The sequence below is a fragment of the Rhododendron vialii genome, chromosome 2a (assembly GCF_030253575.1).
Source record: "Rhododendron vialii isolate Sample 1 chromosome 2a, ASM3025357v1".
In the NCBI taxonomy this organism is placed as follows: Eukaryota; Viridiplantae; Streptophyta; class Magnoliopsida; order Ericales; family Ericaceae; genus Rhododendron; species Rhododendron vialii.
The window spans coordinates 17741387-17762782 of NC_080558.1; the positions used below are offsets into that span (position 1 = coordinate 17741387).

A 21396-nucleotide genomic window follows, 5' to 3' on the forward strand; every position below is an offset into this window, starting at 1 on the left:
GCTGTGGGTTACAAAATAAATGGATTGGATCATCAAGTAATATCATTATACGATTCATTCAACATACGAGGATAACATGAGAGGGTGGAGATCCATACCGTATGGATATTAATTATTGAGTGATCTTGAGATACCATAACAGTGTCTTAGCCCCTTTTCCCATCCACGTATTCACGGAATCACAAGAACTCATACATCTACTAATAATCTTTGCACACGAACTATTTGTTTGTAACTTGAGGATAGTTGAAGAAAAGAAAAAGAAAAAAAGGAAAGAAAAATGAGAAAAAATATCTGGATTGCGTTCTTATGAATTTAACTTAAATTTGAAAATTGTCCTTATTTGATTTTTTTTTACATTTATTAGTTTTGCACCAAATTTTTGTGGATTATTGATTCTTCTCGACGAGAGAAATCAGAAAAGTAAATATTTATAACTTTTACACAAGTATTTTGAAAAATAATCATTTTTTCGTGCAAAAAAAGTTTTTTTTTTTTCAAAAAATGCTTATTTCTCAAAATACTTGGGTAAAAGTAAAAAAAAATTTACTTTTCCAATTTTTTTTTGTTGAGACGAATCAATAATCTACAAAAATTTGAGGCAAAATTACCAAATGTGAAAAAAAATTCAAATAAAAACAAAATTTTCACGTTTAAGTTAGATTCATGACGCAGTCTAGTCCTCTAAAAAAATTTATAGTATTTAATTTTAGCCGCTGATTTTGTCACTTTTTTTTTGTTAACGTCATTTCCCTGCAATTATATTTTTTGTGTAAAAATATATTTACAAGAGAGCGGCGTTTGCACAAAAAATATACACTACTTAGAGGGGAGTTGTGTTAACCAAAAAAAAAAAAAAAAAGAATGTGACAAAATCATCTCCATCAATTTTCCTTTTCCTTTCTACCGTTCTCACGAATTCCAAATACTCCATCAAATCCATGGACGACTGTACAAACTACAAACCCTAGCCGTGCTCCAGCTTACATCTCCTCAAGAAACAAAGAGACTCCCCATCGTCAACATCATCCGAAGAAGAAGAAGCATCATCATCATCATCATCATCATCATCATCAGAAGGAGAAGAAGCAGAGCTAGAAAAATCAAAATCCGAAGAAAAATCCGCTCCTCTGCCCAAAAGCCCTCCGGTCAAAACCAACCAAACACCCCTAAAACCCCCACCTCACATCCCCACCGTGATCTGATCCGACTCCGAACCCGATTCCCAGCCTCGACCCGAAATCAAAACCCATTTCTCCCAAGCCTGTGGTAGAAGACCCACCATCGAAGGCGACTCCTAATAGGAAGGCTTAGCGGTGTCGTAGAGGAAACGCCGAAGAAGAAGCAGTTATTTGACGAAGAGGACGAGATTGCTATTCCAAAGGGTATTATTGAGTATGGTCGATGTGTGTACTCAATCATTCCCTTCAGAATAGTAATCTCGTCATCTTTGTCAAACAAGTTTTTTCTTCGGCGTTTCCTCCATGACACCGCTAGCCTTCCTCTTAGCAGTCGCCTTCGGTGGGTCGTCTACCACGGGCTTGGGAGAAATGGGTTTTGATTTCGGGTAAAAAATATCATACCCTTTAGAATAGCAATCTCGTCCTCAATCGCTGCGATTCGTGGGAATTACGAAGACGCATCTGTATGAGAAGGTGCGGAGGTTGAGGCAGAAGTACGAGAACAATGTGATGAGAGGGGAAAAAAACTGCAAGGACCACCCCTTGTTTTCGAAAACCCACGAGGAAAAAGCTTTCGACTTGTCAAAAAAGATATGGGGGAATGTTGGAGGTAATGTGTGGGAAATGGAAGGGCAAAGGTCAGTGGGAGTAGAACCGGTGGTGTGGGTTTGTGGAAGGGAGGAGAAAAGAGTGAGGTTGAGAGAATGGGAGTGGATGCGGTGGTTGAGGTGTGTGCGGGGGGTTTTTGGTCAGGTGGGGTTTGTGGAAGCGTCAGTGGGTTGAGTTTGGGAAAGGAGATTGTGAAATATGGGTTGGAGTTGATAAGCGATTCTAAGCTGTGGAGTTGGAGGGGAAGTGGAAGAAGTTGAGGGTGGAGGAGATGGAGCTGTACTTGAAGATGGTGGGCTTGATTCGCGAGCAAGCGAAAGTTGTGCTAGGAGCGATGAAGTCATAAGGGGATTGAATGTTTAGTCAGGTACATTCTGGATTTTGTGTTGCTGATTACTAATGGTAAGATAAGGGTGTTAGGTTTGTTTTCGTTTTTGTGTTTGTAGCATTTTGGCAATTAACTGGTTATGGTGATTCTGTGGTAACTAGTCCTTTTTTGTGTTGTTCATAACTAATGCAAAAGGCAAGGGTGTTAGGTTTGTGGTGGTGTTTTTTTTGTTTCTGCAGCAGTTTTGGGAATTAGCTGGTTAACGATGAATTTGTAGTATCTTTTGTCTCTTTGCTAACAATAAGCCCATATTTTCGGGGAGTATACCTTCTTCACGTTACAAATACCTGCATTCAGCGCATTTGAGGTTTACTTCAATGGTTTATCTTCTCGACCTTGAAGACTGGAATTGTCATGTATGCTTTCTATTTACCCTGTTGTTCTTTCTTTGCTCCTGTCTCTTTTGTTGGTTTACTGTTGAACCCTTTAAGTCATCAGGGCATTAAGAATTTAGTCACATAAAATGATGGCTTCTGTGGTATTGATTTCTAATGCAAAGAAAGGGTGTTATGTAAATTGGCTCTTCTGTTCTTGATTAAAAATCCAAAGACAAGGCCCAAGTGTGCTAGTGTAGATTTGTTTTTTTGTTCTAGAAACTCAGGTAATTAGTAGGTATGGTGAACTTTTAGTATCTGTGTCCTTCAGCTGACAATATGTCCCTTCATTTAGTGCCTTTGGAGTCCATTATTTTTTGACAACTCGGTATCCAGCTCAATGAACCGACTAATCCGAGGTACAAATCCCTTCATCCACGACAGGAGGCCCTTATTAACACTTAAATTTGAAGTTCTTTTGCATGGTTTCATTTAGTGCCTTTGGAGTCCATTATTTTTTGACAACTCGGTATCCAGCTCAATGAACCGACTAATCCGAGGTACAAATCCCTTCATCCACGACAGGAGGCCCTTATTTAGCACTTAAATTTGAAGTTCTTTTGCATGGTTTAATGTTTTGGACCTTGACAATTAGGATCTCATCTTTACTTCCCCTGTATCTTCTGGTTCTTTCTTTTGGTACTAATTAACTAGTTGCAACGGATTTCTAGGATCTATGTTTTTGAGCTAACAAGGCATCTCTGTATGGTTACTGGTTCAGTTGGTCTAGTATTTTTTTTAGCTTGACCACCAGAATAGCCATGTATACTTTCTCCATATCTTCTTTTTCTTTCTTTCATATGGCCGTTTTCTTAGTTAAATGTAGAAGATATGTTAATATCACTTGTTCAGAATCAGGGTTTTGAGATTCTTTTTGAGCCATCTGTCTCCCCATTCAGTGCCTTGTGTAGTTCAATATCATTCTTGGATCGTCTTTTGGTATTTAAATCTGTCCATGATTGTTTCTTAACTCCTGTTTTCATTGCTGATCAATTACATCTCAAATGTCTTTGGGGGTTTGCTCTGCCCTCAAGGATAGCAGGCCTGTTGTGCGTCTTGTGCGATTGGCTTGATTTTTTTGTGGTGATGTTGTACTCGTCGAGTTTTACAATGTGAATGGTTTGGACCAAATTTCTGGGATTGGGATGAGCCCCATTTTCACCCACCGCAGCCTGCACACCCTGGATCCGTCTCAAATGATCATTTCTATAAATACAGCTTATCTTTCACAGGCAATAAAATACCGAAAGAACAACAAAAATAAACTCTGGGTTGGAGGCAATAATACAATAAACTCTTAATCTCTGAAGTGAAATAGAGTGGAGCCATCTGAATTGAGAGCAAATCAAACGTGGGTTCCATGTTGATGAATCTTCTCTTCTCTAGCTGTTCCATGATGAATCTTCTCTTCTCTAGCTGTACCAGTGGCTGAAGCATAATAGACAATTGCTAAAACTGCATGAATGAAGCACAAGATCCCTCCTATAGACAGAAGACGATGGTGCGGTAATCCACAAGATTTTCTTGACCTTGAATTTGTTAGTGCCCCAATAATCAACATTGAGAATGCAACTGCTACTATAATCCTGCATCAATAAGTACATTAGCAGAATCAAATATGCATCCGCGTCTGTTCAAAAAAAAAATAAAAATGCACACACCATCCTATAGATTGTTATTTTTTAATCAATACTACATACACAGACTTGTGTGGACAGATTTATACACAGTTGTGTCCGAAATAGTCCGATGCACAAGGACCCCTCTGTCTTTTGTGGGGTTGATGTACAATCTATGATGCACCGACACCGGGACACGGGAACATGGGAATTCTAAAAAAATGGGGACACGGACACGGCAGGGGACACGCCACGTGTATATTTATTTATATAAATAAATAAATAATTATAGTTTAATACCCAGAAATTTTAAAAAAATTATAATTTGGCCCCAAATTTTAAAAAAAAATTATAGTTTGACCCCCAATTTTTTCAAAAATTACAGTTTGGCCCCCACTTTTTTTTAAAATTGCAGTTTGGCCCCTGCTGTGTCCCCCTCAAAATTTCATATTAAAATATGGGACACGCCACGTGGCGTGTCCCGTACGTATCTCCGAGGTGTCCTGCCGTGTCCCCGTGTCCTAACACTGTGATTCTTCGACGTCTAGAGGTGTCGGTGCTTCATACATACAATAAATGGTTTTGGACATATCAGTATCATTGTGCATATAAGTCAACTATGTATATAGACTCTTCCTCTTCTTTTTTTTTCTTTTTCTTTTTTTCCTTCTATAATCCTGCATTAATACGTACATCTGCTGTTTTCTTTAATCTGATGTGGGAAAAAATCAATGACATGTAGTAATCGTTATGAAAAAGTACCAAGAGAAGACGAGGGAGACCGCTGCCAATTGCCTGTTAGGAGATGCTTTGCCCAGTGCTTCCTTGGACGAGATGCAGATGCAGCCACCAAGTAAGTTAGAAATGGCATGGGCTAGGGATAGAAGTGCTGCTGCAGCCAACCCTAGCTTGAAAGCTTGATAGCTTGGTTCTCTACACTCAAATATCCATACCTTCATATGTTTCATCTGCCCAACAAAAATCAAATCACATCAACATATATTGTGGTATAAGTATTTTTCTGACGCTGTTTTTTGTTTTCAATTTTTCAGAAAACACAAAACTTGTTTGGGTTTCGGATTTTCTTTCTTCCGAAGGTGTCCACACCACAATGTAAACTACAAAAGGCCATACCAAACATCATCAAATCTCATAGCATCTTCCATACTTTTGTAATGAAGAACCACAATGTTCACGACAGAATGACAAACCCTCATGACTAGACTTTACTTGGGTAAATGCTCATTTGCAACTACGCCACAATGGTCTGGAGCATTCACCATAAAATAAGGCAGACCTATATCGGGGCACATGGGGTCAGGTGCCCCCACTCAGTATTTAAGATTTCTACTACTAACGATCCTGCATATTTGATAGAAGTGTGTATTCCACTATATCGAAACACACAATATTCGTATATATCACAAAATAAAGAACATCTCTCATTTCATGCCTCAATTTTGCTCTTATGGTTGGTTTTTGTTTGTCTAATTGGGATGTTAAAGTCTTGTTTCTATTTGGTTTTAATAGTTCATAGTTGTGAAAAGTACTTCACAAATCACAAGTAAGTCAGCGATAGCATTCTAAAATTTTGTTGATGTCATTTCTAATACATAGAATGCCCCGACTATGTTGGATTCTTGGATCGGCCACTTACATAAAACCTCATAACCATGCTTATAGGATGGACTATTTGTTTTAGATTGTTCCTACAAAACTTAGTTGTTTTTGTCCGAAAATGAGAACAATAATAGAAACGACAAATAACAGAAAGAGCGAATGAGGACTAAGAAAACAAAACAATAATACCAAATAGCTGTCAACATACCTTGTTCTGAGCTAACTCAGCTTCAATGCCGAGTAGGCCCGCTACGATGTCCAGGATGATGATTAAGAGGCATACAATTATGCCCATGTTCTTTGCCATTTTTAGCAAATTGAGAGCTCTGAAAGATGATCAGATGGTTGTGAAGAAAAAGGGAGGAGATTGGAGAAGTCTTATATACAGAAAAGATCTCTCTGTATTTGCTTCTGTTTTAATCCAGAATAGGGAGGAGAATCTGAACAAGTATAGCCTTGTAGGAGAATCTGCTTTTGCTTCCTTCCATTAAACAAGTAAAGAAGGTTATCCCCAGAAAGGGGTAGCATACGTGCATCAATCAAACAGCTTCCTCTTGTAGAATACTCACCATTTGAGTTTATTCCTTTAACAGCTCAGTTTTCTAAATCTTGTGTCCGTGCTACTGTATTTAAGAAGAGATTAAAAAAAAACTACAGTCACAAACTTGAATTGGAGGGAGAGTGAAAGAAGATGAGGGTGGAGAAATGGAGGCTTTACTTGAAGAAGGCAGACTTGATTCGCGAGCAAGCAAAACTGATGCTTGAAGTGCTGAAGTCATTGGGGGAACGAGGATGTATGCAGGTAAATTCTGGGATTACACAACCCCTTCATTGAGAATTTTAAGTTAACTTGAATGGCTTGTCTTCTTGACCTTGAGGACTAGAATTGTCATGTTTACTTTCTCAATACACCACTGTTCTTTCTGTTGCGCTTTTGTTGGTTTGATGTTGAAGCACTGAAGTCATCACGTCATTGAGGATCGAATCAGACTTATGGTTTCTGTGGTGATTTCCTCTGCAAAGACAAGGGTGTTGTGTTAACTGGCTTCATGGTGTTGATTACTCAAGCAAACAATGGTGCTTGGGTAATTGTTCCTTTTGTTTTACTGCAGCTTCAATCCTAATCGGCTATCAGGGATTTCTTGTTACATGGTTTCTCAGCTAGCGATGTGCACATTTTTATGGTGACATACCCTGGTTGCCAGGGGTGCAAAACCTTTCCGTTAAAACATTTGAAGATCTTTTGCAGAATTGTTGTATATACTCTCTACATCTCGTTCTTTCTCTGCAACAGTCATTTTTCTTGTTAGCGCATTTGCAGTTCAATTGCATGTTCTAGTAATTTTAGCTTGATCACCAGAATAGGCATGTGTAGGCAGTCTATATCTTCTTGTTCTTTCTTTGCAACGGTTGTTTATCTAGTAGTAAGATTGTAGATTTGTTGATACAACTTGTGTTTAGAATTCTATATAATTGAGGTTCGAAAATCAGTGGACTGATCGATATAGTGTGAGACACACAGGATAAAGCTTAGTTGTGCTTGACGGAGGAAAGGCCTCCTTGTCTTCAAGGTTTTTCCTTATTCTGCTTTTGCTTCCTTCCATTGGAAACAAGCAAAGAAGGGCATCTCCAGCAAACACATGTACAAAAAAAAAATGATTCTCCAGGAAGAGAGAGCTATAGGATACAGGACCCGGGGATTCTGCCAAGCACCATGCTTGGCAGCGGTGCCGAGTAGCCCATCCGGCCATTCAAGCATGGGGTGCTTGGCAGCATCTCCCATTCCTTTCTATACAAGCACGGGGTGCTTGGCAGCATTTCCCATTCCTTTCTATACATGGAAGCTGTTTGGTCAATGCATGTATGCTAGGAAGGTTTACAATTTCCTTTTTAGTTATTCCGAAACCCTGGTGAGGACAAGGGGTTGGCCTTGTGGCTTAGGCTCTCCACTACCTGCTCTGATTTCTCTATTGAGGAAACCGGATAAAAATGGCTTTGATTCAGTGTCCCTGGGTTCTCTTTTCCCAAGGTTAATGTGCTCCGAAAAGATATGGATTGATATTTGAGGAGCATGATTTTTGGCATGATTAAAGCTCTCAACTAGTTCTACAAAGTGAATGATTTAGATTATTAAAATACTCCTTTGAAAAAATATACTCCCATTTTCTTGATTTGTAACGATGATGATAGTAGAAGGAAATGGCGCACGGAAAATTCTAAAATCACAAATATTTACACAAACAAATATTAGACAACACACTCACATGGGTGTGCAGGCTCCATGCAAACTAGCGGTACATTGGTACTATGAATCAGCCTAAAAGGTTAGGAAATTACTCACAAATGCGTTATGATGATCCAATTGTGAATACGACTATCGAAAATGAGTATTGGGGCCAATTTGGCAAATAAATCCGTAAGCCAAATAGCTTATTTTTTTCTTTATTGAATTTTTTTTCCGCATTTGTTGATTTTGGGTCAAATTTTTGCGGACTATTGGTTCGTCTCGACGAGAGGAATTGAAAAACTAAATTTTTTTTCAATAAAGCCAAAAAAATATGACTTTTTGGCTTATTTCTATTTTTATCCGAAATTTTGAGTTTCAATCATAACTTTTTTACTTTTTCAATTCTCCTAGTTGAGATAACCAATAATCTAAAAAAATTTGACGCGAAATTGACAAATGCCAAAAAAAAAAAATAAAAATGAATAAAGACAAAAAAAAAAAAAAAAACACTTAGCTTATTTGTCAAATTGGCCTATGAGAGAAGAGAATGTGATTTTCCGTTTCTACATCATTCAAAAATAATCACAATCGATTACTACTTTCGTTTCTAAATAAGAGTTCAATTTCACTATTATGAAGCTCTAAAAAAAATGTCTATATTTTTAATTTACAAAATTTCATATGTGCAATGTGAATTTTACTTGATAGATCTCAATTAGTTCTATCAGATCAAATTATTTAAAACATCATAAATTGTGAAATATAGGCAATTTTGTAAGCGTAATTTACAATATTTCATATATGTAATGTGAATCTTGTTCGATAGATCTCAATTCATTCTATCAGACAAAATTTTTAAAATTATTTATATCATCATAAATTGTGTAACATAGGCGATTTTGTAAGCGGCACGACACTATGTCGAAAAAAGACTCTCATTTAGAAACGGACGGAGTATAACACGGCCCAACTGATTAGTGATCCATTGGCTAAGCGTATGACTTGGCCCGTTGGGTAAGAAGTAAAGGCTCAAAATATTCGGAGGGGGGACCCTTGGCAGTGGTTTGCACAGCCCAAAAGCAGATCAATCTGGTAACAATTTCCCGTAATATTCCAGAAGCAGCTTGACACTTCCTGAGAGTTCAACGATCAAATACAGAAAAACAAAACCCCTGCCCCACCAATTTCTATACGCAATTATGCATGCACTATTATTATTTTTAATTATCAAAAAATGCTAAGGGTACCAAATATAGGGATACAAAAAACGTACATATATGGCATGCGGGATCCACTTCCTAAATTTTTGAATGATACTTGAAAGTTTAGATCATCTACTCATCGATATTCAGTTGAGTTGATTTTTGCAGGGCCATTTTGAAAATTCGTTTTTAAAATTAATGAATGGTTCGAATTATTTGTGTGAGACCCAGACTCAGAATGAGTTCCGAGTGCCGTACGTATAGTTTTGGTACCCTTATTTTCGGTACCAATAATCGGGTCTTTCTTTATTTTGGATAATGCAGGATGTCGTGATTAGTTTGTTCGCACCTCACGCCAATCGATACAGTTCCTTTCACATGATTACATATTGTTACAAAAATTGTTGACAAAGAAAATCGAATACGAGATAACGAACCCATAAGTCTCAAGCAGAGATCACCGGACCTAACTCGCCGGTTAAAATTAGGGAAAATGACGGCTAAGGACGCGTTTTGATAATTAATACCCGCCAATGACATTTTTAGCATTAACAAATATTCTTAGCTTGTCATTGACGGGTATTAATTATCAAAACACGTCCTGACCGTCATTTTCCCTTAAAATTATGCCCTATATAACAACGAGAAAAATCTCTCTGTTGATCAAAATAGAAATCTCTCTCTCTCTTTCTCTCTCTCTCTCTCTCTCGATTTTCGGTGTCTGAATTGTTTGTGAGAGAGACGAAGAAGATGTCGGCATACAGCTGGAAGAGCTTCTACGAGGACGAAGATCGGCCGGAGAAGCCACGGAGGTACGGCGTCACGGAGATGAGAGGCCCTCACTACACCCTCCTTTCTCAAAACCTCCTTCAGGTTTCTCTCTCTCTCTCTCTCTCTCTCTCTCTCTCTCTAGCATTTCTCTCTCCGTTTCTTCGTCGACTAGAATTCTCCTGTCAATTTCGGATTTGAAGGATTTTATTGTGTAGGAAATGATATAGAATGGTTGTTGGATTTGGCATTTCTTTTCGTATTGAATTATTGATACTCCATGTCAAAAAAAATAAATTGTTGATACTCCAATTGGTCAAAATTCATTCTCTAAAACTTGACGATTGAAGCTTTGTGTATAAACAATGAATTTTTTAGTTCATTGCCAATTTTCTGATAAAAAATAGAGCAGTTTCGTGCAGAAATTTGTCGCATCAATTTAAACATCTCAATTTTAGTTGTTTAAACTGATATGCAACTTCTTTTAAAAAGAAATTTACATGCTCGTACGGTTATTTGGAATAGACTAGAATTTTAGGGCAGAGGGAGCAAATGAGTTTATACCTTTACTTCTTGCTAGACTTTATCCAACATCGGTCATGTGAGCCTTCCAAACTTGGTTAATATATTGTAGAGAGGCTACTCCACCCATACCCAATTGGTTTTAGGTTGGAACCCTACAAGACATCAAACATTTATGTTTTAGAATCGGCTCTTTATCGGAACCAAATGAGCTCAAGGTGGTTGGAATTGTAGTATGGATTACATTTGCATTTGTTCCATCATGTCTTGGCGTTATATGTCTTGAAGTTCAAGTAAGGAAAATTTCAGGTTTCAAATCCGAATTTCAATGGTGTAGAAATTGGGGGATGGTGCTGTGCACTGGTGTGCGCAACACTGTGCTGCGCTCCTCCGAGCCGTCGGATCGTGCATCTGACGGCTCGGATCTCATCTCGGCAATGAACGGCTCTCGATCGTTGGTTGCCGAGATGAGATCCGAGCTGTTGGATGTACGATCCGACGGCTTGGAGGTGAGCCGCACGGTGCTCTGCACCTCATTGCACAACACCAAGGCAGTGGAGTGTGGGGTTCAATTCTACATGTTTCCATGAAATGAATCTTTTACAACTCAAAAAAGTTACATAATTTTTTTTTTGCTTCTCTTACTCAACTAACAGTAACTGCATAGCTAACGTTTTACTGATTCTGTTCTGACTTGAATGGCTGGGAAACAGTCTGATGTCGTTCATCTGTTTGAGTCTTCACCAGCAGCTCAGGTGCTCTGGGTTGGCTCAAGACAATTTGAGGCCTTATTAAGCGATGATTTTAATTGGGGCTTTCACATTTTAAATTGCTGCAGTAGATTATTATTATTTTTCTTATGGCATTTCTACATGCAAAAGTACTAATTCAATCTCTAATTCAAGTGGGAGGTAGAGATTTGTACACTCTAAGGAGAGATACTTTTGAAGAAAAGGAACACTGTTTTTCGTTATCCTTGGGTTCTTTTGAAATTCCCAAAATTTTCTCCATACTTGTTTTGGAGAAGTTCCTTCCCGATTTGCTCCATTCTTCTGCAAGCACTCATCTGCTTCATCATTTAGGTTTTGAAAACATAATGTACTTTTAACCGTTCTGTAAGGCTTTCTGATAAATCTTACAAAATCCTAAAAAAGCTTAATCTTAAGATGCCATTGAATTGTATGCTTTTATAGGTGTTATATTGCTTAGTTGTTTTGTAGTTGCCTACTTTACTCAATCCTTGCTACTTATTCATGAGAGTCAGTTATATGCATCGGTTCTCCTTCAGTTATATGCATCGGTTCTCCTTCCATTATTATAGACCAACTGCTGAATTTCTTTCATGGGGATTGTTGGCATTTGTTCAACAGATGGGTCTGGAATCTGGATTATGGAAGCCTTGATTGTTGTAGCTAGATTTATGCCAACCGGTTAGATGATTTGGGAAAGCTGACATGGCCAATTGGTTTTCCTATGTGTAGGATATTTTTGAGTCTATGGGACATTTTGTTGATGGTTTGAAGTTTGCTGGGGGCTCTCATAGTTTGATGCCGAAAACATACATCAAAGAAGTGACAGACATGGCCCACAAACACAACATTTATGTCAGCACGGGCGAGTGGGCTGAACATTTGCTTCAGAAAGGTCCATCTTCTTTCAAAGAGTATATCAAGGTGTGGAAGAATGAACACAATTTTATCTGCAGTAGTGTATTAAAGCACTTGTCATCTATCATTAGGAGAATAGAAGAAATGTTTTTGAACTACTCGCTATTGTATTGTTTTTCTTGATTTTGTTCTTTCAGGAGTGCAAGCAACTGGGATTTGACACGATTGAGCTAAACGTGGGATCCCTTGGAATTCCTGAAGAAACACTCCTGAGATTTATCCGGTTGATTAAGAGTGGTGGCCTGAAAGCCAAGCCTCAATTTGCTGTGAAGTTTAACAAGTCTGATATTCCTGTGGCCAGGGATAGAGCATTTGGAGCTTATGTGGTCCCAGTGCCACGAACATCTGGTATGACAATTCCTTCTATTGTTGGTGGTTGAGGAGCTATTCATATGGTGCAATCTGTATCCCTTATTAATTTATGGATTTGAAACTTCCTTAAGATATCCAAGGGGATATCCAACAGTAAGAACGGATAACTTTTTATCATGACTTTATTTGTCGGTTACACCATTATGATTTTAGGTTACTGGCTATTGATTGCAGAGAAAGCATGGTGAGATTGTTTGTTAAGATGAGAGAGAGAGAGTGTGTTTTGGCATGTAATGAGGATGACAACGGTTCACCATGTTGAGGATCCTGAGAAAACTGAGAGAGAGAGAGAGAGAGTTTTGACATGTAATGCGGATGACAACAGTTCACGATGTTCAGGATCCTGAGAAAACCGACGTGGAGAGAACTGACATGTAGATATTTTTTTTTTTTGCACACAAGCACCATATCACGAGGAACAACTTACTTTAATTTTGATAATGTATGGTTATTATTTTTTTGTACAAGTTCCATACTTGATAAGTAAGGGCATTAGTCAGCTTACATTAGTGTGCTTTTTCCAACAGAAATCGTTGAGGATGTTGATCTTTTGATCAGAAGAGCGGAAAGATGCTTAGAAGCCGGAGCAGACATGATAATGATTGACGCTGATGATGTCTGCAAATATGCTGATTCTGTAAGGGCAGACATCATTGCAAAGGTTATAGGGCGTCTTGGACTCGAGAAGACCATGTTTGAAGCATCAAATGGGAAAACTTCCGAGTGGTTCATTAACCAATATGGTCCCAAGGTACTTCACTCTTTTATGCAGTCATTACTTAATTTGAGGCCTAAGAGCACCAACACTTCTTAAAGATTTTGAACTATAAAGTTGGAATCAGTCGGAGTTACGTTTTTCCGTTTCCTGTATTCTGTTTTTTTGGTTGTGGATTGTATGCTATCCCCGTGGGATGGGAGATAGTAGGCCTAACCGCCTAAGGATTGATTGTTCCGTTTGGCTGTGGGATTTTCTTCGGCTCATAGGGGCCTGTCCGTATGCTGTTTTGTATTTTGGTATAGAAGTTAATTTACAGGGGAAAAAAACACACACTTCCAAAGAGGATGCGTGTTGTGTAGAACACCAACATTTCTGATACACTTCCAAAAACGTTCCAATACTACTACAATATGGCTTAGTTTAAAGATTTCAATTCATTGTGGCGGATACTTTTTCCGCACTTTTCAGACACTTCTTGAACCCTCCCAATATGTCTTCTGTGATGAACTCTGTCATATTCAATTTCTGTTGCCCCAAAACAAAAAAACAGATGAACTTTGTCATATTATTCCTCTTTTGCATTCTCCAGAACACACAACTTTATATTTTTCGGTTTTCTAATTTAATCAAAGGTACGTTGCCTGTATCTGTATTTTATTATCTTTGAACTAATTAATCAACCATTATCACATAGGATATGTTCTAATGTGTCCTGCATTTTTAAACTTAATGGGTCCACTTGTCATGTCTGCGTGCTACTTAGCTTGGGGGCTTCTGATCGATGTTTTCTATCGAGATGCATATAACATCCTCGTAATTGCCTGAGATTTGCAGGTGAACCTGTTTGTGGATCACTCTCAAGTGATGGATCTGGAGTGCCTTCGAGGGCGCAACCTCGGTCAGGATCACAGATCTGTTCTTGGTTCTTCCTATTTTCTTTTCTAACTGCAGAGATGCCTAATTTCGTATCGAATATGGTATTGCTTTCAATCTGTCTGTTGTTTCTCAAGATCATGTGGATTTCCCCTTACTGTCTGTGAAAAACAATAGTGAGAGTAAAGTTCAAGTAGTATGTTCATGTATTGTATGTTGTTTGGATAAGCTGCCAGGATTATATCCTTCCGATATCTAGTCAAGCAAGGTCTGCTCTGAAATACGTTATAAGGAGTTGGTGTGTTCTTTAGACAAAGGAACATATATTCTTTATAAAACATAATACTCCATTCAAAATTAACATGATTAGAAAATAATTAACGTGGATATTTCAAAATGACGAATGTTTTTTACTTAAAAGATTTGTTTAAGGAAATTTGGAAACTATCATCTAATACTGTAACAATCATAAAAATAAAAAACAAAAAACAACAACCTCTGTCCCAATTGGTTTGTTCACTTTCACTATTTTCAATGTCTCAAAAACTGTCTATTTTAATTTTGAATGCTATTTATATGTAATAGTAGATCTTTTTTAATAAACTCAATTGACCTTATAAGACAAAAAGTTCAAAATTCTTTTGGCATGAGATAGACGATTTTCTTGAGTGACATGAATGACGAAATTAGACTAATAAATTGGGACAAATGGAGGATGATTGCAAATGGCAAATACACTAGGATTTGCTTGTCGTCATAGCCACCTCTGTTTTCAGGATTTGAGGATTCATGATAAGATTGTACAATTCGATTCGATATGCTATGCTAGTAGTTCGTATTTGTGCCGTTGAATTGTTGAAATATGTATGCTATACGATTTGTGATCCTTATTCGTATTATTGGTTCAATGCACCTACAATATGGATAAGGATCGCAGATCGTATAGCTTACGTAGCGATTCAACGGCACAAATGAATTGACTTTATTAACATGTTTCACTTGTAAAAGAAGAATATAAGTTCGAAAAAGTGTGGTGATCTAAGTATTACTTGAAGTATTCTAGATGCAACTCTAAGTCCATTTGGTTGTACTCTTAGCTTGGCCGGTCTAAGGTTTTATTCAATGGAAAGGCGTCGAATCCCCTTTTGGTTATTAACTTACAAATTTCTTTCTAAGCCCACCAATGTATCTAATATTGGCAAAATAAGTAGTATTAAAGTATTACGATCACATCAACCATAAAATTTGTTGTTATTCATCCATTAGATGAAAAGTAAAACAAAGAACTTTGAAGTTTAATTGTTTAGTACTATTTCCATTTTGACACAAAAAAATGATGCTGTTCCTGAAATTTCTAGAACTTTTGATATAGTAATTGGTAGATATAATATCGAATATGGTTACACATTGCATCATGTTTTTATCAATTTTACTTCAAATTTAAAATTATCTTACATTTTCGTATGATGTATCTTAGATTCGTATCTTGATAAATTCCAAAGTGTATAAAGTATTATTATCATGGCATCAATCATGAATATTTTAATAGAGGAATACATAGACAAAAAGATTGCACATTACTTATAAAAACCATACAAGATACTTCTCAACCAAAAAAAGAGAGTCCATAGTCAAATTCATGGTTTTTTTTTTATTTATCATAACAACATAATCAAATGGAGGAAGCTACCATTTGGTTTCACCATCACCATGGTGGCACCACATTTTCTAGTGCGACCGCCGCCACCACCATTGTACATCACACCACCTCCTTAGTCTCTACCGTCATCGCCCCCCATCGGCTACCGTTATTGCTGCCACTATCACCACCGTCACTATAAGTACGCTTTATGTCAACCAACACTTCTTCGCCACCACAACACCACTGCCACGACCTACAACACCTCCTCCGCCTCGTATACGCTACCACCTCTTCCACCATTATGTATTTTTTGAAGGGGAAGATCATAATTCAGCAATCAAGATGCCCCACCTCATTACTCAAACCACCGTAACCACCAACACAACCCTCTTCACTTGCAATTGTTGTCACCACCATGTCGCCCCCACCACCTCACAAACAAGACACTACTAATAATAAAGAGGGCAAAAGCAAAAATTACAAAACATTTTGTATAAAACAAATACACAAAAAACTCGCATAAGTATGTAGACTTCACACACGCTAGTGTTGCAAGGTGTGTGGCACCCTTACAGTGATGTGAGTCTTCGTTCGAAAGTGTTTGTGGTTATAGAGTGATTGATTTAAAATATGCTACTATCGTTTTTCATCTATCTCTATAATATAAGAAAAAAAGAAAAAACAAGAAGAAAAGCGAGACCTTAATTTTCAAGGGTGCTGTTAAATACAATTGCGAATTTGCTACATGTAGCCAATTCATAAAAGGAAATTTTGGATTCCTTTCTTATGAAGTGGCTACATATAACAAATTCGCAGTTACAAATAGCCTGACCCATTTTCAAAGCACGACACGTTGCAACAACATCATAGACGACGTCGCGTTGAACGCAACAATCATCTCTAAATAACAGGGGATGAGAAAGAAATCATTATCCTGTGCATAGAACTGAAGCCGTAACTAGAACATAAGCCGTAACTAGAACGCTAAACCTTCTCTCTCTCTCTCTCTCCTCTTTTCTTTCCATCTCTTCTAGATTTCTAGAGAGAGATTTCTGAGACAGACGCAGAGAGGGACACAAAATTTACACCTTTATAGATAGATAGATATATACATAAATAGAGAGAGAGGGAGAGAGAGAGAGAGAGAATGTCGAAGAAGAAGGCCACTATGACCTTGAAGGACTTCCACGGCGGCTCCATCCCTTCCGATCTCCCTCTCCCTTCTGCTCCAGGCGTGTAAGTATTCCTCCTTTTTTACCCTTTCACCCTGGCACACTTTCTAATAATCTCAATCCCTAATATTTCAATTTCCACCAAAACCCCCAAATCAAATGCTAGTATTAAATTCATTTGCTCCTCCTATTAGGGTTTAGTCCGCGCTTCTAGTTTCTTTCTCTAATTTTATTATTTGCACATACCCTAGATCTGATAACATTTACGTTTTTACATGTCCGTATCTATACCTTTATATATATATATATATATCTGTGGGTGTAACCGTATCAGATTTATGTTCAGTTTCATGTGGTTCAGATTATTAGATCTGGTAGTAGAAACCCTAGTTTATAGTTTTCTGTGATTTTGGGCAGAATTGTTAGGCCTTCGGACCGACCCGGTTTGGACCGCCAGGTGGCGGCGTGGGGAAACCCCATGGGGAGATCGGATCATCGGTTGAGGCCCGGGTCGGCTGGGGCGGTGAGAAACTTTGACGACAAGGCCCCGTTTCTGGGCCCTGCCGCGCACATTGGTAGGAATTTCGATGAGGACGAGCGTAAGCCTTTAGACGGTGGGTGGGGTACACGGAGAACAGTCAGCGATGATAGCATTCAAGCGTTGCCGGTCCGCGCGGAGCTGAAGCCGGAGTATTCGTGGTCTGGGCCATTGCCGGTTGCTCACATGTCTAATAGTAGTGCGCGTTCGGAGCTGAAACCTGATTATTCGTCTGGGCCATTGCCGGTTGCTCACATGTTGAATAGCACTGCGAGTTCGTATGCAGGGAGGGTCAGTGAAGCAACTCCTGTGGGAGCGAATTCTCAAAACTTTGGTGGAAACAATTCTTACTTGCCGAGATTTGTTGAAGCAGCTAATGTGGGTGTGAATTCTTTAAACTCTGGTGGCAATAGTGGCCAGGGCCACCCAAATGCGTGGGCCATGAGGAAGGAGGCAGTAAAAGCCAGTGAGCCAGTTGCTCCCATGTGGTCTGGTCCAAATGCTGCTGCAAAGTTGGCTCATGCCAGCGCTCTTGAAAAGGTATCTTCTGGGAGGTGGCAATCCAAGCAAGTGATTTATCACCCGCCAGATGTTGAGGTCATTAGGCAAAATCCAATAGAGAGCGAATTCGGGTACAAGGATGATAGTTTTTACAGTAGGAACCGCCACCATCAGGTGGAAATGGAAAGTGGTGTGGAATATCATGATGAGATGTTGGCAAGGCATACTCAGAGGAGTTTGACTGACGATGGTGGGATTCAAGGTGGTGGGCAGTTTCCAACCCGTGAAGGGGTTAGGACTCCTATGTCACTGGAAACAATGGAGAGTAACCTTCCCAGGTATGTTCCGGAGGTTCAGCCAACTCGTAATGATGGGAAATTTGGTGGGTTGGAGTTGCGATCAGAACGCCCTAAGCTAGAGCTACATCCGAGACCCAAGCCTTCTGAGAGTTTGGAATCACCTGTTAACTATAAGAAGGTACACATATCAATGTTCACCGTGTGATACACTTTTTGGTGTTTTTTGTTGTACCTTTTGATTGATATTTTGTTTTGCATGTAGGGATACCAGCAACCACGTAATTCTGGTCATCCAGAAAATGTTCCTGTATCCTATGGAAATGTGAATCCCTCAAACTCCGAGTTATCTGGATCTAACAGTGGGAATCAAGCTCTTGAACGACCAAAACTGAATTTAAAGCCGCGATCTCAGCCGCTTGAACAATTGGAAGGGAACATTGAAACAAAAAGGTTGGCAGTTTGTTCCGTTGCTATTTGCATGCTCAACTCATGATTTACGTTCGATTCTAAAAGTTTCTTTTAGTCTGTCAGTGGTCCTTTTTTTTTTTTTGTCTTTCATGTTTGTTCACGTAGTCTTGTTAACTCATTCAATGCTGCAAAACGACAAACGGGATCCTATCATTGAACCAAGTTAGACAATCATGAGTATTGCCAATGAGCTTAGCCTGAGAAAACATGTGTATGAGTCATGTAGTCACAGAAGGAAAAATCGGGCGGCTCACCTGGCTGTTATTTATTTAGAATTGTTTCATGTCTTAGAACTACGCCCAGGGGAGGGGGTTGCGGCCTTGCGGGCAATGTAATTAAGATGACATGTGTAATGACTCATGATTGAGACTAGAACCTTGCAACCATCTTTTTTGCTGTGGCCAGAGATGGTGCTCAAGCTAAAAGCTTTGGTTGTCTAGAGTCAATTCATCAGAAAGTGGTCTACTGAAGTTGCTCCTTGGATCATTGTGATTAACTCTGTATTTGAAGTTGCTTCCCGGATCATCCTTACTAACCTAGGTTTGGTATGAAAACTGTGAATTGGCTAAGAATGATCGTCTTGTGCTTAGTAATATCTGACAGATGTTGAAGTGCTACAAGTCTTACTTTATGCTGTAATGTTTAATTTACTGCTGTGTTGCAGAGTCATCGTAGGAACTTTCCAAAATCAAGTTGCTATGAAAGAACATAGCTTGGAACTCTTAAATGTAATGGACTCACAGTATTTTACCTTTTACCGGAATCTTCCTACAATGAACTGTGGCTTTGGCGAATGGCATGCCATGCCCTTTTTATTTGGTTACCCTTGTATTATCTTGTTCCATTTTGCGGTTTTCCAATCCTTTTATGGGGTTCCTTTTTTTTTTTTTTTTTGGGGTGATTGTAACCAAGAATTTTTGATCAATTATTGATTCAGGAACACTGTGTTTGGTGGTGCTCGTCCACGGGAATTGGTAAGTGTGATTGTCCTCTTTTGCTGATTTGATACTGAGTCTCAAACTTTCATATTCATTAGTATCTAATTGTGTCATCTTAATTTGATGGTATTGCTGATCCTGCTCTACAGGTTCTCAAGGAACGGGGCATTGATGATGTTGCTGTCATTAATCCTGACGTCGGTCAATCTCCCAATAGGTAGTGAGCTTCGTTCTTCAATCTCATTTGTTTTTCTTTTTCTCTGTTTCGTTTTTTGTTTGATGGAGCTGGATGGGGGATACTTCAAAATTTGACATCAAAAGTATGATTTTTTCACTTAACATCATCAATTGGGCTAAGAGTTTTTTATTATGCGCTCCAATATAACTCGTTGAAATTGTAACAGTTTTTTTTTTTTTGGCTACCTTTGGGTGCACCCAACAAATTCTCAAAACTTGTCTGGTAATTTGGTGTTTGAAGGATGTTTACCAAACTTTTTAGTATTTCCATGTGTCCAATTCGGAAGTGAGTGCAACGATTTGAAGGTTGTTTGATTATTGAATTATCTTATAGAGCAACAAAATACTACCTTGTCCTCCAAAATGTTTTGAAATTTGGCTTCTGAAGCATTTCTTTGGAGATGCTTTTATGGCAGAGCTATTTTTATGCTTACCAATTTTTCATTGAAGGGTCAAACATGAAGTTCCGAAGACTGATAGAGTGCCTCCACATGCAACTCCTACCCGTCACGACGAAAAGCCAGAAAACTCTCCCATTGACAATAGGATCAGAAAGAATAATGATAGGCGAGATAACCGGGTAGATGCTGAAAGGACTGATACTCAGAGGAGGAATTGGCGAAGTGAAAATCATCATCGGAGGGACAACAGGGAAACAGAGAAGAACCAGCCACAGGAGAGGCCACCTTCACCTGAGACCTGGCGTAAACCAGCTGAGAAGCCGAAAACAAAAGCAGCTTCAGCAGTTGAGCTCGCCCAAGCTTTTTCAAGATCTGTATCGGACGCGAAAAAACCCGACCTGTTTCCCGGCCAAAGAGGTGGTGGTCCCAACCGGGGACCAGTGCCTTTTTCTCGGCTGATGGATCCAACCTCAAGGCCTCAAATCAATGGCTACTGATATTTCAGGAGGTGGAATGGTTGATCCTCAATCGTGATAAGACTCTGATAGTCTGATTAGAGAGTGTGGTTCAGTTGGGTAGAAGGGCATTGGCAATATTGGAAGTTAAGAATAGTCTCAAACTTGAAGATCGTTCCTTGGAAGTGAAAAAATAATGGAAAACCCCCCCAATTTGTCGTTCCGCTTACAGGGATTGAATTTATCATTTCCTTATAGAAGATGGAGGATAAATTATTGTTGCCTAGTGAATTCGAAAAATGAGGGTCTTGGTGGATTCATAGCATACAATATGCATTGTTAGGAGATATTTTGCTAATGTTTTCTGGAGGTTTTCTGAGTCTTTGTCTTTTCCGTCCATGAGAAATTTTGTGGTGATCTAGTTCCGAGGAATTTGAGCCCGAGGTGTGTTCTTGTCTTGAGTTGAATCTGGGAAAGTGGATGACGATAGTTGTGTATGTTGTCAAATTCTGAGAGAAATTGCTGTCGTATTCGATTGCTCGGGTTTAGACCGGAAAACAGCAGTCTAGCAATCCCAGTCGTTCAAAAGTACTCTATCTTTGAGA

At 38.8% G+C, this 21396-nt stretch overlaps 3 protein-coding genes and 1 long non-coding RNA gene across 5 annotated transcripts; 3 read left to right on the forward strand and 1 right to left on the reverse strand.

The window, feature by feature from the left end:
- Positions 1-1397: 1397 nt before the first annotated feature.
- LOC131311533 (uncharacterized) lies at positions 1398-7147 on the forward strand. Of its 2 annotated transcripts, none has more exons than XR_009195502.1 (4): positions 1398-2534; positions 4914-5178; positions 6385-6593; positions 6746-7147. It is a non-coding gene; the product is annotated as an uncharacterized LOC131311533 (long non-coding RNA). The 2 variants fall into 2 exon arrangements; XR_009195503.1 differs by having other exon boundaries at positions 1402-2534; positions 4914-5024.
- LOC131311442 (protein DESIGUAL 2-like) lies at positions 3739-6378 on the reverse strand. Its single transcript, XM_058338913.1, has 3 exons — positions 6000-6378; positions 4934-5139; positions 3739-4138 (listed from the first exon to the last, which is right to left on the reverse strand). Exons 1-3 carry the CDS (start codon positions 6096-6098, stop codon positions 3898-3900), a joined length of 546 nt encoding a protein of 181 aa, XP_058194896.1. The 5' UTR covers positions 6099-6378; the 3' UTR covers positions 3739-3897.
- A 2730-nt stretch (positions 7148-9877) lies between the features above and the next one.
- LOC131311405 (protein HEAT-STRESS-ASSOCIATED 32) lies at positions 9878-14431 on the forward strand. Its single transcript, XM_058338857.1, has 5 exons — positions 9878-10093; positions 11992-12183; positions 12315-12525; positions 13077-13300; positions 14102-14431. The coding sequence occupies exons 1-5, from the start codon at positions 9971-9973 to the stop codon at positions 14210-14212; spliced, it is 861 nt and encodes a 286-aa protein (XP_058194840.1). The 5' UTR covers positions 9878-9970; the 3' UTR covers positions 14213-14431.
- Positions 14432-16718: 2287 nt separating this feature from the next.
- Positions 16719-21170, forward strand: LOC131311327 (uncharacterized). Its single transcript, XM_058338735.1, has 6 exons — positions 16719-17018; positions 17372-18470; positions 18555-18742; positions 19698-19734; positions 19848-19915; positions 20386-21170. Exons 1-6 carry the CDS (start codon positions 16930-16932, stop codon positions 20831-20833), a joined length of 1929 nt encoding a protein of 642 aa, XP_058194718.1. The 5' UTR covers positions 16719-16929; the 3' UTR covers positions 20834-21170.
- Positions 21171-21396: the final 226 nt, after the last annotated feature.

Bases quoted from the DNA above. Each gene is read 5' to 3' on its own strand.
- LOC131311405 (XM_058338857.1), top strand. From the start codon at position 9,971: ATGTCGGCATACAGCTGGAAGAGCTTCTACGAGGACGAAGATCGGCCG. The intron at 12,184-12,314 runs GTGTGGAAGAAT...TTGTTCTTTCAG, and splicing joins CTTTCAAAGAGTATATCAAG to GAGTGCAAGCAACTGGGATT. The intron at 13,301-14,101 runs GTACTTCACTCT...TGAGATTTGCAG, and splicing joins TTAACCAATATGGTCCCAAG to GTGAACCTGTTTGTGGATCA.
- LOC131311327 (XM_058338735.1), top strand. From the start codon at position 16,930: ATGTCGAAGAAGAAGGCCACTATGACCTTGAAGGACTTCCACGGCGGC. The intron at 17,019-17,371 runs GTAAGTATTCCT...GATTTTGGGCAG, and splicing joins CTCCCTTCTGCTCCAGGCGT to AATTGTTAGGCCTTCGGACC. The intron at 18,743-19,697 runs GTTGGCAGTTTG...TTATTGATTCAG, and splicing joins GGGAACATTGAAACAAAAAG to GAACACTGTGTTTGGTGGTG.
- LOC131311442 (XM_058338913.1), bottom strand. From the start codon at position 6,098: ATGGCAAAGAACATGGGCATAATTGTATGCCTCTTAATCATCATCCTG. The intron at 5,140-5,999 runs GTATGTTGACAG...TTTGTTGGGCAG, and splicing joins CTGAGTTAGCTCAGAACAAG to ATGAAACATATGAAGGTATG. The intron at 4,139-4,933 runs GTACTTTTTCAT...TTATTGATGCAG, and splicing joins GTCTCCCTCGTCTTCTCTTG to GATTATAGTAGCAGTTGCAT.